The following is a 17,192-nucleotide window of genomic DNA, read 5'->3' on the forward strand; positions in this document are numbered from 1 at the left end:
TGGTAATTACAGCTTGATAAACTGTGAAAAGAGGAAACAAAAAATGGCTTAAAACCGAATAGCTCATAATGAGCTCTGGGTCAAATTCAAATGGCCTAACGAATGTGTAATTGTGCCTGAAGTGGGAGGCAGGTAGCTAAAGAAACAGTAGACACAAATTTTCCAGATTTAACGAAATCTATAAATCCAACAGATCCAAGAAGCTGAACAAACTCCACACACAAGAAACAGGAAGAAAACAGGGGCGCCTGGGTGGCACAGCGGTTAAGCGTCTGCCTTCGGCTCAGGGCGTGGTCCCGGCATTGTGGGATCGAGCCCCACATCAGGCTCCTCCGCTGGGAGCCTGCTTCTTCCTCTCCCACTCCCCCTGCCTGTGTTCCCTCTCTCGCTGGCTGTCTCTCTCTGTCAAATAAATAAATAAATAAATCTTTAAAAAAGAAGAAGAAGAAGAAGAAGAAGAAGAAGAAAACAGCAGCAAGGAATTATTACAATCAAACTGCTCGAAACCAATGATAGAGGGGCGCCTGTGTGGCTCAGTTGGTTAAGCGTCTGCTTTCGGCTCAGGTCATGATCTCAGGTCCTGGGATCGAGCCCCAGGATCAGGCTCCTCCGCTGGGAGCCTGCTTCTTCCTCTCCCACTCCTCCTGCTTGTGTTCCCTCTCTCTCTGTCTCTCTCGCTGTCAAATTAATAAATAAAATCTTAAAAAAAAAAAAAAACCCAAAAAACAAATATGAAATACAGACTGTTTGCAGACATGTAAGAGCTGGAGGAATCTACTATCAGACCTGCACTGCAAGAAACATTAGAGTCTCTCAGGCAGAAGGAAGAAGACACTGGCTGGACAGGTGGGTCTGCACAAAGGGATGAGGCATCAAAACTGTAACAATGTGGCTAAAAACAAGAAAGAAATAAAGGGACTGAATCTCAATGATTAAATTTTAGAGAGACATGCAAGGTCTTGCATTCATGATTAAAAAAAAAAATTGCCCAAACACAGAAAGGGTCCACATGGCTTAATACCCATGTGAGGAAGAGTAGGCGTGCTGATCCAGAGGGACCCCAGAAATAGGGCAGCACCGCTTGACGCCCTCCTGGCCACACCGTGGACAGTTCAGGTTGGGGGCTCTTCCGAGAAGTGTGGCAGCAGAAGCATGAGAAGGGAGGGAGAGGGCAGGAGGCCTGAGGCCTGAGGCCATCTTCCAGGGCCAAGGGCCAGTAGGTGAAGCAAGGGTTTTGCTCTGTAGGGCTCTTTGTGGTGGAATGGAGCAGATCACTGTGAAGAAGCACTTTCCCCGAGGCTGACTACACTTCAGGCAGGACCCCCCCAGGAGATAGGGGCCCATGCCCATGCCCAGAGAGCTCACATGGTAGAAGTGGAAGGTAGGAGAGGTCGCCTGTCCTGGAGGCTGGGTCAGAAGATCTTCAGAGACTTCACTAGCCACAGGCCTATCATTCTTACATCGTATTATTTCTACTTGCAAAGCATTACTACTCACCAGCGTCCATACACAGAAAGTTCTTCAGAATATCCAACCCCAAGATGTACTCAAAGTGTTGACTCTATAAAAACCTATGCCACAATCACTCAAGGAAAAGCCACACATGCCTGCTTCCCCTGCCAGCATGAAAACCCTCAGGTACCATCCAGCAGCCCCTACCCTATGAGAGACTCCAACGTGCATTTTTAAAGCAGATACCATGACACCTGCTCACAGCAGGGAGTCCTACCTGCTGACCTCACCTGGATCCACTGCTCACGGTTGATCTCCACGCCATTGGCCCGCAGTGAGGTAATGGCTCGGTCGATGATCTTCTCTACCATCTGCGTATTCCCATTGGCTTCCTCCAGCTTGGCAGCCGTGATCCAGATGTGCCGGTCTGTAGGGATGTTCTCACGGGCCTTATTCAAGACCTTGCGGGCATTTTCATAGGTCTCCAGCCTTGCCAGAGCAAGCCAGAGCTGTATGGAGAGAACACCAGCAAACGAGAGGGCAGTACTCAGCACAGCCCGCCAGGTCAAATGGTGAGCCAGCCTTATCGGGCCGCAGCACATCCACAAAATTCTTCCTTCCTTCCCTTCCTTCCCTCCTTTCTTTTAGATCTTATTTATTTGAGAGACAGCAAAAAAGAAACCGGGGTGGGAGGCGCAGAAGAAGGAAAAAAATCTCCAACAGACTCCATGCTGAGCACAGAGCCCAATGTGGGACTCGATCTCACGAACCTGAGATCATGACCTGCGCTGAAACCAAGAGTCGGACGCTTCACCGACTGAGACACCCAGGCACGCCTCCACAAAATTCTTTCTAATAGCTCTCAAGGATCCTTTAAACAGAACCCACAAATGTGTACAACATTTTCACCTGATCTGATAACTGTTATGTTTCTGACTTAGTGACTCTGGTTAACATGAGACGTTGGCAGATTCTCAGTCACACGTTTCAAACACCAGCTAAATGTACACAGTATGTCAGACTCATTCCAGGTGTGGAATGAGCAGGACGTGAAGGCTAACTTCACAAAGGACACACGGGTGTTCAGCCTCCTGGGGTTCTCACACTCGGCTTTTGATTCTGCAACATTTCATCACCAAAGATGTGTATGGGCTCTATTTACTTTTATATAAATAAATTAAGATTAATTTTGCTTGGAGAATTTCACAATAGCCCTTAAGATAATTAAGGACATACTGGATATCATAAAACCATGGCTAAAAACCACTGCACAGAATGTCATGAACCAGAATGTTTGAAACTAAAGGAATCCGACTAGCTTTGAGGCACCGAGCCAAGCTCATGCTGGGCTGAGAGAAAGGTCCATCAGTATTTCCTGTCACCCTCCACTGTTCAGGCCCCATTTACATACTCCGACCTGAATCAGGACTGGCCCCTGAAAAAGGGTGCTCCACACAGAGTTCTCTGCGGTGGCCAGAGACAAGCTAAGCTTCTGTTCTGCACGTCCATCAGGAGCACGACGGACCATCGCCAGGCTGGCCGCTCTGCCTGGCAGCTGTGTTACCAGGTGGCCTCCTGTGACTGCACGTTGCCTTACAGTCCCAGAAGTCACGGTTCACTGCTCAACGGATGCCACTTCCTGACGCTGTGCTTGGACTCGGGCAGAGCCTGGCAGACTAACCTCCACGCTGGTGGGGCAGCACTCCACAGCTCGGCTGAGCATGATTCTAGCATCTTCAGGCTCCTCCAGTTCAACGGCTGCCTTCCACAAGCGAACGGAGTTTGGAACATGTTCAAGGGCTGGGAAAGGTCAGACAAGAAATCAGGTCACAGAAAAGCAGAAGCAAAAGCAGGACGCTCGTGTCCCAGAGAATGCTGCCGCCAGCAGAGTCAGAAGACCTCTCCCTCGGTGGAGGCCAGGATCACACACCTGCCCTCTCTAGGGTCCTCTCAAGTCTGAGGCAGACGCGACCAAGACCAAGGCAGAACTTTCTGAATCACAAGCAAGGCTGAGACACAGCAGACGACTGCGGGTGGCACAGGGGGCTGAGCACTGTCTCTGCTCCCAATCAGGCTTGAAAAGCAACATCATAAAACAAAGCCATGCAACCGCAGGGAGACAATCACCTTCGCGTGATGGGCTCGGCCAGGCAGGTTGTGTGTAAGTGTGCAGAATCACAGGAAAAGAAAACAGAAGCGGCCCTGGGATACATGTCTCTCCAGGCTGGCGTGCATCAGACGGCTGGCTGGGTGTGCGCTCCTTCCTGGCCTCCGAGACGCACTGTGTGGTGACATCATGCTGACAGCAGCCGAGCCTCAAGGGCTCTGCAGCAGGTAGGCTCCTTTGGTGGCCCACAGGAAGCCAGCACATGGAGGGACATCAGGGAAGGGGAACAGACTCCTAGAAAAAGCTACCACTTTGTGCAGTCCAGAAACTTCCAAACCTTTGTTTAAGCAACAGAGCCCTTTCTTCATATGCAATTTACCAGAAAGTCCCAAATAGAAGGCAGATAAACACAGAGCTCTGCGGTGTAAGTACTAGGGGAGAGTGAGGCCAGGCCCCCTAGTCAGCCCCTGGCAGGGGCTCGCTGACAGAGAACAGCACAGCTCGGGTCACCAGCAGAAAGCCAGAGCACCTCTAACGCAGATCCCAAAGGGGCTCTTGTTTCTCGGAAACACGTGGGCCAAGCGTGTGGAAAACAGACCTAAGGTTTAACAGCGCAGAGTCTACAGACCCACAGAGGTTCTCGCATGAAATCAGGGCGCAGACTGCGGCCGTCTAGGGTGCCTGGATGAAGCCAGGATGGGATGTGCTGAGCCCCCTTCACCTGCAGAAGCGGCTGGCAGGCCTCAGGGGACGCGTGGCCCCCACCTGCTCCATGGGGCCGTGGACAGAGGGCCATTCAGCGTTCACAGACCCCCTCCCAAGGGTGACCTGACCGTGCCACCGAGCCCAACGCTGGGCCGACCAGTGAGCCGAGTGCCTTCCCAGAGAACCATTCTCTAGCCAGCCCGTGAACTCGGCCGACGTCCCAGACCCATTCCATGTGGAGGGGCAGGGATTGGCTCTTACCAGGCTGGGTGTGCCTTCCTTGCCTACAGAACGCTGCCAGCACCACCGTCCACAGAGCTGGATGCCAGCCACTACCCATCATGTGTTTAAGAAACTTACCTCACAGCAAAAGACATGCAGCAAAGGGCTCAGGCTGTGGGATCCCCTGGCCTTACCACACCCCCATCATCCGGAGCCAGAGCCTGGCAGAACAGTGGGACACTACTGAGCATTCACAACACTGACTGGGAGAAACACCCCGGAGCAACAGGCCTCAACCTTACAGGATACAAAACGCCCCTACAGTGGCAGTTCTCCCACAGCCCAAATACGCAGGTCCAGGAGAAAGCAGTAACGTCCAAGCGGCTCCCCAGGCTACACATCATAACCCGCGGGGAGAGCCTGGTTCCCACCTCAGCACCTGTGAACTCTGCTGTCAGGAGATCTCCTCCCAAGGGAAGATGTGCCCACCAAGGCGCACAGCCACGGTTGTCCCACGCTGAGTGCCGACGCAAGCACCCATCGCTCCACTGTCCGACGCCAGGGCACCAGCCTTGGCTGGAGAGCAGCCCTGACTCCCAAGGTGAGACTAAGCTGCCATGGTGTCCTGGGAGACAAGAGCCCAGAGATCCTAAGGCCTGGTTCAGTATTCCCGTTTCCAAGAGTTAGTTCACGGAAGTACGGCAGCCCAAGAAAGCAGGATCACTGAGGACTTAGCCCCTTCAGGAGTCACCAGTCCAGGTAAAGAACCGTGATCAGGTAAGGTGCTAGCAGAGGGCACAAGAAAGTCCTGACCTCCAGTCGAGTAACCAGCCAGAGAAACAAGGACACAGAACTACACCCCTTGCTCCTGCTGCTTCTGCAGACGCATGTTAACGACCCTGCCTCTGCCGTCCCTTTCCCTATTACACTGGGTATCAGTGGAAGTGAACTTCATAATTCAACCTCGAGGGCAGAGAACTTCCAGGTGTGACTGAACTTACAGAGTCATTAACTTCACCCGGAGATGGGTATGACACCAAGGAACCTGTGTCTCCACTTTTTGGGAGACAGTGGGAACTCCTCCACTGGTGTCCCATCTGCAATCCAGAGGACTAAAGCTACAGCCAATTGTCGCTGGCCAGTCTAGCTCCCACCCAGAGTCTCCCCAGAGGCAGCTACCATGCTGTAAGGCGACTTGAGCGGCTACACCCCGCCGGTGCGTAAGGGGCAGCCCAGATGGGAAAAGACTAGTCTGAACTAGATACACCTGCCAGCAGAGGATGGGCTCCCGTAGAGCCCAACATATCTCCAGCTCTGGCCTTGCAGGGAGGACACTCAGGTGCTATCCCTGTGCTCATGGTGACCCAACAGTGACCACTGGAGGCTGCTGCGCTTCATGCACCACAATACAGGGTTTCGGGGTAAAATCACCTCACTTTCATAGGACTGTATTAATTACAGAGTGACACGAAGCTTCATGCCTATTATGGTGAGCTGAATTGACAGGAAGCAGCCAACGGCCCAGCCACAGGCCCACGTGTGTCCTTACAGACAAGAACACCACAGCTCAGAGGTCACTCGGCCTCTCCAGGCATCAGACTAGCACTCCAAGCTCAAGTTCTTTCAGAAAAGGACTAAGATGTCACCTGCCTCCAACTGAGACCCAGAGCGCACATGCCAGCGACTAAGGGCTGGCAGGGTGTCCTAAGTCACTGACAGAAGTAGCTGTCACCTTGATTTTCACCAAGAACTATCTGAAGCAGCATCTGGCTTTGCCCCAGGCACCTGAAAAAAAGAATGCTGTTTTTGGAAGTACTCTAAGGACGGGGCAGGCCAGGACTAAGACCAGAGAGCGGGGGAAGAGGCCAGCTTGGGGACGCAGTGTCCTACCTCAGCACAGCTCTCTGAGAAGCAGAGCCAGGACAGCCATTGCCCTAAAGATCCAGGACGTCCTGGAAAAGCCATCTCTCAACACTGCCCTGGAGGCCCCACCTCCAACCCCACTCCCCTCTCTGAATCTGAAGCCAGCTGGAAATGAACCCAGGTAATCTGGTGGTGAAAAAGGAGTGGCCACAAAGACATTCTGACCATTCATCACGAGATTGTGGCAGGCGAGATTCAGGAGAGCTTTCCTAAATAAATAATGCTAATTACCCAAAGTTTAATGTGTTTGTCATTAAAGAACTATTTTCCTGGCTAAAAAAGATAAATTGATTTCTTTTCTTTGTTAAGATTTTATTTATTCATCTATTTGAGACGGAGAGGTGAAGAAGGGAGAAGGGCAGCGGGGGGAGAGAGGGAGAATGAATCTGAAGCAGACTCCCCTCCCCAAGAGAGGCAGGGCTGGATCCGAAGACCGCGAGATCATGACCTGAGCCAAAACCAAGAGTTGGATGCCCAACTGGCTGAGCCACCCAGGTGCCCCAAGATAAGCTGATTTCTATAAACCAAGACAGGTGCTAACTTTCTGTTCCTGGCCTCATTTTAAAAGACTGGCTCTGGGCATTTAATGGGTAGTAGGGCTGCAATCCGGAAACCAGACCCAAGAGAGGAAAACACACTTGAATGCACACAAGCACACGCAGTCAGGGTCACACACAAGGGGGATTCCGCCTGGCCTCTATCAAACACAGAAACAGTACGTGGTTAACACTCGCACGGCCTGATGTCACACACCTCTTGTCATTGTGCTCAAACACACAGAGTTGGAAACCTCACTGAAAACTGCCCTCAGTCCCACAAAACAGACCTTATTTGACCCGCACTACAAGTTCAAGTAGAATATGCCATCTGCAGAGGGTTACTCCACATCAACCCTATGACTCGCATCTGCTCTGGGCTGAAGATCAGAAGCAGCATGGACCACATGTTCTGGGGGAGGGAGAAATGCCGCCCTTCACACCAACTCCACGATCATGACAAACAAGCCGCTACAAAAGCTCCATCTCAGCAAGGACTCCTGGATGGAATCAGCTTCCCCGGCATGCAAACCATTCACTGTGACAGGTGCTGATGGCACACGCCACCTTCCCTGAAGCACCAGAGGAGATGAGGTGCTGCCACATGACCTTGCAAGGGTTTCATAAGATGGGAGGGGCTCAAGTAGTGCACAGCTGCTAGCTGCCACAGCATCAGGCTCCTTGACGTGGAAGACGAACGCCCCGAGACCTCCTTTGGGCTGGCTCAGCTTGCCCTTCAAATACACCCCACCGAGCCCTAAGCAGCAGGTCCTGCTCTCATCTTGCAGATGAGGAAACCCGGGGCCACAGAGGGACTGCTCACCTCACTCCAGGTCACCAACAGGAAAAGACAGGAGTGGGGTCTAAACCTGAGCGCCTCATCCGGAATGGAAACTACCTTCCAGGCTCAGACAGTCCAAGAGCAGAGGCAACCCAGCCCAGAAGAAGGTCTGAAAACGCTACCCATTCCTCAACCATTCCAACCAAAAAATTGAGCAAAGCAGCAAAAAGTCTGTTCTCCAAGAGCATGAGCACCAGGACCGAGGAGACAGCACCTCCTTCAGGAGGGCCACAGCCCCAGATGCACCTGCTGGTGGCGGCATCCCCAGGGAGGCTCACCTTTCCGGAGAACCCGCTTCTTGGCACGAATGTCCGTTTCCAGCTCTGCTGCTCTGATGTAAATCCTAACAGACTGTGGGAGGTGACGGACAGCTTGGGCTACCACAGCTTTGGCTGTGTCCCCAGGCTGCAACCTGGCTGCTTCTAGCCAGACATCTTCACTCTGTGGGGCAAAACAAAAGAATTGGAAGTGTACATGCAGGCTGGAATCTGAGATGGAGCCTCGGGAACAGGAGGGGCTGGGCTCATCAGACCCATGGTCCTGGGTTTTACAATCAAACCTGGGCCCCAAGTCCATCAGCTTGGACTCAAGCACACCGGCACCAGGGACCCCTGTAATGCCACTGCTTGGGAACATGGCTACAGCACCTCTATGTCCCCAAGTTGGGGAGACACACAACAGCACCATGAGAGGAGAACACGGTGTGCCCAGCAGGGTGATAGGTCAACCAACAGGCGAAACAGAGACCTCTCAGCAGGTGGCTATGCAATGGCCTGAGAAGTTCTCATTTATGCCTGATGTAGGAGAGGTACCTTCACTGCCAAGGACACCCCAGTCTGCACAATAGAGAGGGACCTTTAGAGGTTCTCAAAGGACTTTTTAAAGCTCGTCTGGTCATTCTACCTCCCAAAAAAGTGCTGGACTAGTCTCCTAAGAGTTATATTAATCTTTATGCTTCTTACAGTAGGTGGGGTGGAAAAGCTGACCAATTTAGCTTTCTTGTTAAGGTTATCCTGCCATTAGGGACGCCTGGGTGGCTCAGTGGCTTAAGTAACTGCCTTCAGCTCGGGTCTTGATCCCAGGGTCCTGGGATCGAGTCCCACATCAGGCTCCTCACTCCGTGGGAGGCCTGCTTCTCCCTCTGCCTCTGCTGCTCCCTCTGCTTGTGCTCTCTCTCACTCACCTCTCTCTCACTCACGCTCTCTGAAAAATAAATAAAAACTTAAAATAAAAAAAAAAATGGTTATCCTGCCATTAAACTAATCGTAGACGGGCCTTCACTCTAAGTGAAAGTACGCAGGAAAAGCCTTTTCCCACTTTTTCCCCTCTTCCCTCTTGCCTGCCCCACTGTCTGCAGTTTCAACACCAAAAGGCAGACAGGTTAGTCTACCTCGAGTTCACGTCCCACGGGTGTCCCACCTACTACAGCCACCAAGGGTCCCTCCGGGGCTGACATCGTTCAGCCTTCCAGGAAAATGCCCTAACTTGGGCCTTACCTTGGGGCACATCTCCGTCCCCTTCATGATAAGGTTTCGTGCTACTTGCAGCTTCCCAGTGACTTCTTCCAGGCGGGCTGACGCAATCCAGGCTGGCGGGTGATGAGGGTTCGTCTCCCGAACAGACTTGAGGAGCAGCCGTGCCTTCTTGATGTCACTGCAAGGGCAAAAAAGCACACGGGGTCAGCCGCCACACTGCTGAGGATGTGCCCAGCCCCAGAACGCAGGCACCAATGTACCCACTGTCAAAGCTGATGTCCCAAGTAATATGAGCAGCGTGTAGGACACGGTTAGCAAAGTGCTTTCCAGCTCAGCATGCACACAGATCTGGAACATTATTCATAACACATTCAATATTCACAATGAACAGAGAGGTTAAGTGGAAAATCAACCTACTTCACTGTGTATTTCTTAGAATAACCACATCCTATTCTGACTGCCTATTTTTTAAATAAATCCAAAATATTCTAGGCAACCTGAGTCCCACCCCACCCCACCAGTTCCACAGAGCACTCACTTGATATCCCCTCCGTGAGTTGGGATCATGGAGTTTAAGTCTGTCAGATAGCCTTTGGGGTCGACCACAGTCTGCCCACTCACTGAGTCAGACACCTACCAGACAGAGAGTGCATTGTCAGTCAAGCTAAGTGGCTTGCAAAGAGTCAAAGATGCCCAAAACCAAGTACCCAGACGCCCCTGGAACCCCCTCCCACAATCCTGACCACCAGTGAGCATGGAAACTGTAAAAGTAGGAAACCCTTGACTTCAACAACAGTTTGTGATGATCACAAATGAATTTCACATCTATAAAACAAAGATACGTATTAAAAAAAATCATAAAAGACCCAGGAAAAAACTAAACATAAGATAAGTCTATTTAAAAATGAAGTAAAAGATTATTTCAGCTCACTTTCTTTAAATTTGCAAATAGCAGTTCATTTTACCATCCTCTCTGGCTGTGAGTCTTAAAATCATCATAATAAACAATAACAAAAAAAAACCCCAAACAAAACATGGGCAGGCAGAATACAACAACACAAGAAAAGGAGGAAAGTGGCACAGAATGGGATGGAAAAGATAAAGTTCTGTTTCCAGGTGACTGTCTATGTAGAAAATCCAAAGAATCAACATAAAAACAATTTAGCAAGGTTGTAGCGTACAAGATTGACATATAAGAGTCAATCATTTTCTTATATACCAGCGATGAACGAAAGGGATCTGAAATTAAAAACACAGTATCATTTACGTTAGCACCAAAAACGTGAAATACTTACGTATTACTCTAACACATACAAGATCTCTATGAGGAGATCTACAAAACTCTGATGAAAGAAATCAAAGAAACAGATGAATGGAGAGACAGTCCCTGGTCCTGGAGAGGAAGACTTAACATCCCATCGTCATCTGCAGAGTCCATGCAATCCCAGTCAAAATCCAGCAAGCTATTTTGCAGATATTGACAAACTGATTCTAATGCTTATAGGAGAGAAACAAAGACCCACAGTAGCTGACACATTAAAGCAGAAGAACAAAGTCAGAGGGCTGATACTACCCGACTTTGAGACTTACTGCAAAGCCACAGTAATCGATACAGAGTGGGATGTGGAAAAATTAGACAAATACCTCAGTGGAACAGAACAGAGCCCAGGGCACCCGGCCGGCTCAGTCACTAGAGCGTGTGACTCTCAATCTAAGGGTCATTGCGTTCAAGCCCCACGCTGGGCACAGAACTTACTCTGGGTGGGGGGAGAGAACAGAGCACAGAAATTGTCGACTGATCTTTGACAAAGGAGCAAAGGCAACATAATGGAGCAAGGACAGTCTCTTCCACAAACGGTGCTGAGCCCACTGTACGTCCACATGCAGAAAAACAAATCTAGACACAGACCTTACACCCTTTGGTAATAACTTTTTAAATACAACACCAAAGACACAATCCACAAAAGAAAGAAAACTAGACTTCATTAAATTAAAAAATTTGTCTGTGAAAGGCACTGTCAAGGGAATAAAAAGACAAGCCACAGACTGGAGTGAAAACTTGAAAAGACATATCTGATAAAAGACTTGTATCTAAAACATACAAAGAACTAACGAAACTCAACAATAAGAAAATAATCCAACTAAAAAATGGGTCAGGGACGCCTGGATGGCTCAGTTGGTTGGGTGTCTGTCTTCGGCTCAGGTCCTGATTGGGATCCAGTCCCGTGCTGAGCAAGGAGTCTGCTTCTCCCTCTGCCTCTGCCCCTCCCCGCCGCTAGTGTGTGCTCTCTGACAAATAAATGAATAGAATCTTTAAAAGGAAAGGGGGGGAAGTCAAAGACCCTAAGAGACAGCTCACCAAAGATACACGGTTGACAAATGCGCACACGAGAAGATGCTCTACGTCCTATGTCCCCAGAGAAATGCAAACTAGAACAGAGATACTACTACACGTCTCTTAGAACGGGCCACGTCCAGAACACGGACCCCAAAGCCTGGTGAGCGTGTGGGGCAGCAGGAACTCTCACTGGTTGCCGGTGGGAATGCAAACTGGCGCAGCCACTTTGGAAGACAGGCTGGTGGTTTCTTACCAAGCTAAACACGCTCTTACATACAATCCAGCAATCACACGCCTGGATATTTACCCAAAGGAGTTGAAAACTTACAGCTACACACAAAAAAAGACACTGCACACAGATGTTTGTAGCAGCTATACTCATAACTGCCAAAACTTCAGTCCTTCAGTAAGTGATGGATAAATAAGCTGCAGCAGATCCAGAAAATGGAGCAATACTCAGAGCTAAAAGAAGTGAGCGGTCAAGCCATGAAAAGACATACAGGAGGACCCCTGAAACTAATGGAACGTTGTGTGTCAACTACACGTCAATTTAAAAACATTTTTTAAAGAAACAGCCATCAAGCATGAAAAAAGATGCCAAATCTTATTAAAATTAAAGCTAATGTGAATTTTAAAAAAAAGGACACGGAGGAACCTTAAATATATACCGCTAAGTGAGAGAAGCCAATCTCAGAAAGCTACACACTGTACGGTTCCAGCTGCATGACATTCTGGAAAAGGCAGAACTATGGAGACAGTGCAAAGATCAGCGGCTGTCGGGGCTGGGGGGTGAGGAGGGTTGAGCAGGCAGAGCACAGAGCGTTCGCAGGGCAGCGAGACTGTTCTGTGTGAGACTGTAGCTGACCCTCAAACAGCACCAGCTGAACTACACAGGCCCACACGGGTCTTTCTCAATACAAAATAGGACTGTAGATATATTTTCCCTTATGATTTTCTTAGTAACACTTTCTTTTCTTGAGCTTCTGTTATTGTAAGGATGCGGTACGTGATAACATATAACATGTGAAACGTGCCCATCAACTGTTCATGTTATCAGTAAGGCTTCCAGGCAACAACAGGGTTTAGCAGTTAAGTTTCTGGGGAGTAAGAAGTTACATGTGGATTTCCAACTGAGCAGGAAGTCAGTGCCTCTAACCCCTGCACTGTTCAACTATATTAATGGTGGATACATGTCATTACACATTTGTCCAAATCCATAAAATGCACACCACCAAGAATGAACCCTAGCATAACTATGGATTTGGGCGACAATACGTAAATGCAGGGTCATCGACTTTAGTAAGTGGCCCACTCTGGGGGGTGTGCTGTTAACAGAAGAGGCTATGCATGTGCAGGGGCAGAGGGCAGACGGGAAATCTCTGTCCTTTCCTCTTAACTTTGCTGTGAATCTAAAACTGCTCTTCAAAAAAGAAAAATGGGGGCGCCTGGGTGGCACAGCGGTTAAGCGTCTGCCTTCGGCTCAGGGCGTGAGCCCGGCGTTGTGGGATCGAGCCCCACATCAGGCTCCTCCGCTATGAGCCTGCTTCTTCCTCTTCCACGCCCCCTGCTTGTGTTCCCTCTCTCGCTGGCTGTCTCTATCTCTGTCGAATAAATAAATAAAATCTTTAAAAAAAAAAAGAAAAGAAAAGAAAAGAAAAAGGGGTCGCTCTTCCCCAGTGCTGCCTGCAGAGGTAGCAGCCATCTCTTGTTCAGCATCAAGGCCGCCCTCGGACCTCTGGTGAAGCCCAAGATCATTAAAAAGTGGACCAAGAAGTTCATCCAGCACCAGTCAGACCGGTACGTCAAAATTAAGTGCAACTGGTGGAAACCCAGAGGCACGGACAGTAGGGTGCACACAAGATTCAAGGGCCAGTTCCTGACGCCCAGCAATGGTAACCAGAGCAACAGGAAGACAAGGCACACACCGCCCAGGGGCTCTGGAGGTTCCTCGTCCATGAAGTCGAGGAGCCTGCGGTGCTGCTAATGTGCAACAGAGCTCACTGTGCAGACCGCTCGCGGTGTCCCCGCCGAGAACCGCAGAGCCGCCGCGGGGAGAGCGGCCCAGGCAGCCATCAGTCACCAATCCTGATGCCGGCTGCACAGCAAAGAAAATGAAAAGACAGCTTCTGTGCATGTCGTATTTGTGAATAAAACTATCCAAAAAAATGGAATGAAGGACCTGAGTAGACCCCTCTCCACATGAAAAGACACCCACCAACGCTAAGCAGGGAAACATGAAGGAGAAGCACAAGGAGCTACTACTTCACACCCATCACAATGGCTATTTCCAAAATATCAGAAATAACCACTGTTGTCCAGGGTATGGAAGAACTGGAACCCTTAGGCCTGCTGCTCTGCTGGAAATCTAAAACAGTGCAGCTGCTGTGGGAAACAGGAGGGAGGCTCCTCCGAACATTAAGCACAGAATCCCCCCAGGACCCACAAATCCATACTGGGTTTATACCCACGAGAACTAGAAGCAGGGACTCACACAGTGATCTGCACACCCACGTCCACAGCAGCACTACGCACAATGGCCAGAAGGTCGAAGCAGCCCAGCGTCTGCTGACAGACTAGCAGACACAACAGGATCCATCCATCCATACGACGGAGTATTTTTCAGCTTTAAAAAGACAGGAAGTACGGACACAACTACATCGTGGATGAGCCTTGCGAATGTTACGCTAAGTGAAACCAGCCAGGCCCAGAAGGACAAATACAGTATGGATCCAGTCACAGGAGGACCTGTCACAATCATAAGGACAAAAAGAACAGAAGTAACAGGGTCTGGGGTGGGAAATGGAAGTTTGTGGGGACAGAGCTCGGGAAGATGAAAAAGTTCCGGAGACCGGTGGTGGCAACAGCTGTACAATAATATGAATGCACTAATATCACTGTACACTTAAAAATTATTAAAATGGCATCTTTTATCATACATGTTTCACCCTGAGAAAGTTACCATATAAAGTTTTTTTAAAGAAGTTATTTCTAAATTCCACAAACAAGTCTAAAAGAGTAACAACTACAGAAGACACATGCAACAGAAATGATCATTCATATCAAAACAAACGGAGGAGGGAAACGGGCAGAGCACATGACAAAGCAGCCTGTCACGGAAGGACCACCAAAGACTGACCAACACCCAGGGAGAGGTGCTCGAGCTCAGCTCATAACCCAAAAACCAAACCGAGGCTCACTTGGGGGGGGGGGCCCTGAATCAGTGATGACGGCAGAGGCGACGCCCCCAACCCAGCACCCGCAGAGGCTCACTTGGGGGGGGGCGGCCCCTGAATCAGTGATGACGGCAGAGGCGACGCCCCCAACCCAGCACCCGCAGAGGCTCACTTGGGGGGGGGGGTGGCCCCTGAATCAGTGATGACGGCAGAGGCGACGCCCCCAACCCAGCACCCACAGAGGCTCACTTGGGGGGGGGAGCGGCCCTTGAATCAGTGATGACGGCAGAGGCGACGCCCCCAACCCAGCACCCGCAGAGGCTCACTTGGGGGGGGGGCGGCCCCTGAATCAGTGATGACGGCAGAGGCGACGCCCCCAACCCAGCACCCGCAGACTCTGAAATGCTATGTGCTTGAAAGACAACTTAGTATGTAAGTGAGAAAAATCCACGAATTCCACTTTACAGGTACTACAAAAACGTTTAAATGACAGAATCACAAGGGGTTCACCAAAAACATGGTTTGTCACTGCAAAAAGAGTAAAACCCAAAAAGTCCCTCAATCAAAGATTAAATCATGATACCCATAAACAGTGAACTACTCTCCAATTTATAAAGTACATAAAAAATTCAAGTACAGTAAAACCTCAATTAAAAATTACAAGTTTCCCACTGCACCAAACAGTAATGGTTGAATAATTCACAACACTATCTTTCCACTTCCAATTATATGTGAAAATTTTCCTTAAAATAATTTAATGCGAAGCTCCACTCCACACCCCTATTTCATGCCCTGGTGGTGTGAATGTGCAGCCCTGGACATCCCCTAAGTGTGTGCAAACGCATCTTCGAGTGCACAAAAGGAGAGTTACACACACAACTGCCACCGGCAGTCAAGCACACGAGCACGCTTCCTCCCAGTGTGTGTGTTCTTCTGACTCTACAGAGCTTTCTACTACACGCAAGTTTCTAACTTGGATGTAATCAAATTTGAAAGTCTTTTTCTTCATGGTTTCTGGTGTGCATGTCATAATTAGAAAGGGTTTTCTAGAGGGGCACCTGGGAGGCACAGCGGTGGTTAAGCGTCTGCTTTCAGCTCAGGGCGTGATCCCGGCGTTCCGGGATCGAGCCCCACGTCAGGCTCCTCCGCTAGGAGGCTGCTTCTTCCTCTCCCACTCCCCCTGCTTGTGTTCCCTCTCTCGCTGGCTGTCTCTATCTCTGTCGAATAAACAAATAAAATCTTTAAAAAAAAAAAAAAAGAAAGGGTTTTCTAGAGCACTGAACAATTCACTCAAGTGCAGGTGGAAAATACGTGCACTCAACTTTTTTTATTGAAGTGTAATTAACACACAATGTATAACAAGTGTATAACCATGATTTGACAACAACCACTCAGTGTTCTCCACGATAAACAGTCACCGTACAATGCTACCACGTTACTAACCATATTTCCTACGCTATCCTTTTCATCTCCATGATGTGTTTTATAAGCAGAGATTTGTACTTCTTAACCCCCTTTATTTCACCCATCCCCCCTTCCCTCTAGCAACCACCAATTTGTTCTCTGTATTTAAAAATGAGTCTGGTTTTTGGCTGGTGGGTTTGTTCATTTGTTTTGTTTTTTTGAAGTCCACACATAAATCAAGTCATACGGTATTTATCTTTTTCTGACTTATCTCACTCAGCTATACTTACTGGGTCTACCCATATTGTTGTAAACGACAAGATCTCATTTTTTTGTACAGCTGAGTGATATTCCACTGTGCACATACATGTGCACTTAATTTCTGCATAAGGATGGAAGGACTAAGCTTCAGCAACACAGAGCATGCAGTCTGTCCTGAGTGCCTTTGTTCAGCCTGCCTGCCAGGCCACCCTTTGTCACCTGCAACAGTCCTCAGCCCCCCTAAGAGGGAGCAGGAGTGCCACGCGGGCTGCACTGCACCAGTGCAGGCCCTGTAGGCAGATGCAGAGACCAGCCTGCAGGCAGGGTCCTACCGCTCTTTATGATGGGGCAGGAAACTACACTGTCACAGGTCTGCTTATCTTGTGATAAAGCACTCTGAAAGACGAATTTTCCACTGACACAGATTAGTTTTATAATCAGGAAACAATTTTCTCAATCTGTAGGAAAATGTTGCATGACACAGACTCACCTGGCTCAGCCTCATGTCCATCAACGTGTTCCTTGCTTGGCCTATCTTCCTCATGTCCAGTTCACCTGTGCCAGGTGTCATCAATCCAGGTGTCATTCCACCTGGGTATGGAGTGTTCAGTCCGCCTGGATAGGGTGTGTTAAGACCTCCAAATTGCTGGGGGCAGGGGCAGGGGAGGACAAAAACACTGGATTGCATTTTCATGCAGAAGAACCCTATCAACTCTGACATCTTTCCATTGTAGCCTGAGAGACGTGCAGCCCTA

General features: G+C 49.5%; 1 protein-coding gene across 2 annotated transcripts in view; it reads right to left on the reverse strand.

Annotated features, from left to right (window-relative positions):
• PRPF6 (pre-mRNA processing factor 6) overlaps positions 1 to 17,192 on the reverse strand; it is a 45,783-nt gene that overhangs the window by 20,470 nt on the left and 8,121 nt on the right. For both annotated transcript variants that reach the window (XM_048222254.2, XM_057312407.1), the window contains exons 6-11: positions 16,928 to 17,083; positions 9,800 to 9,894; positions 9,283 to 9,439; positions 8,065 to 8,227; positions 3,134 to 3,252; positions 1,743 to 1,961 (exon numbers count right to left, since the gene is read on the reverse strand). In XM_048222254.2, the coding sequence (XP_048078211.1) occupies positions 1,743 to 1,961; positions 3,134 to 3,252; positions 8,065 to 8,227; positions 9,283 to 9,439; positions 9,800 to 9,894; positions 16,928 to 17,083 (909 nt within the window). The remainder of the gene's footprint in view (positions 1 to 1,742; positions 1,962 to 3,133; positions 3,253 to 8,064; positions 8,228 to 9,282; positions 9,440 to 9,799; positions 9,895 to 16,927; positions 17,084 to 17,192) is intronic.

This window comes from Ursus arctos, unplaced genomic scaffold, assembly GCF_023065955.2.
Source record: "Ursus arctos isolate Adak ecotype North America unplaced genomic scaffold, UrsArc2.0 scaffold_16, whole genome shotgun sequence".
In the NCBI taxonomy this organism is placed as follows: domain Eukaryota; kingdom Metazoa; phylum Chordata; class Mammalia; order Carnivora; family Ursidae; genus Ursus; species Ursus arctos.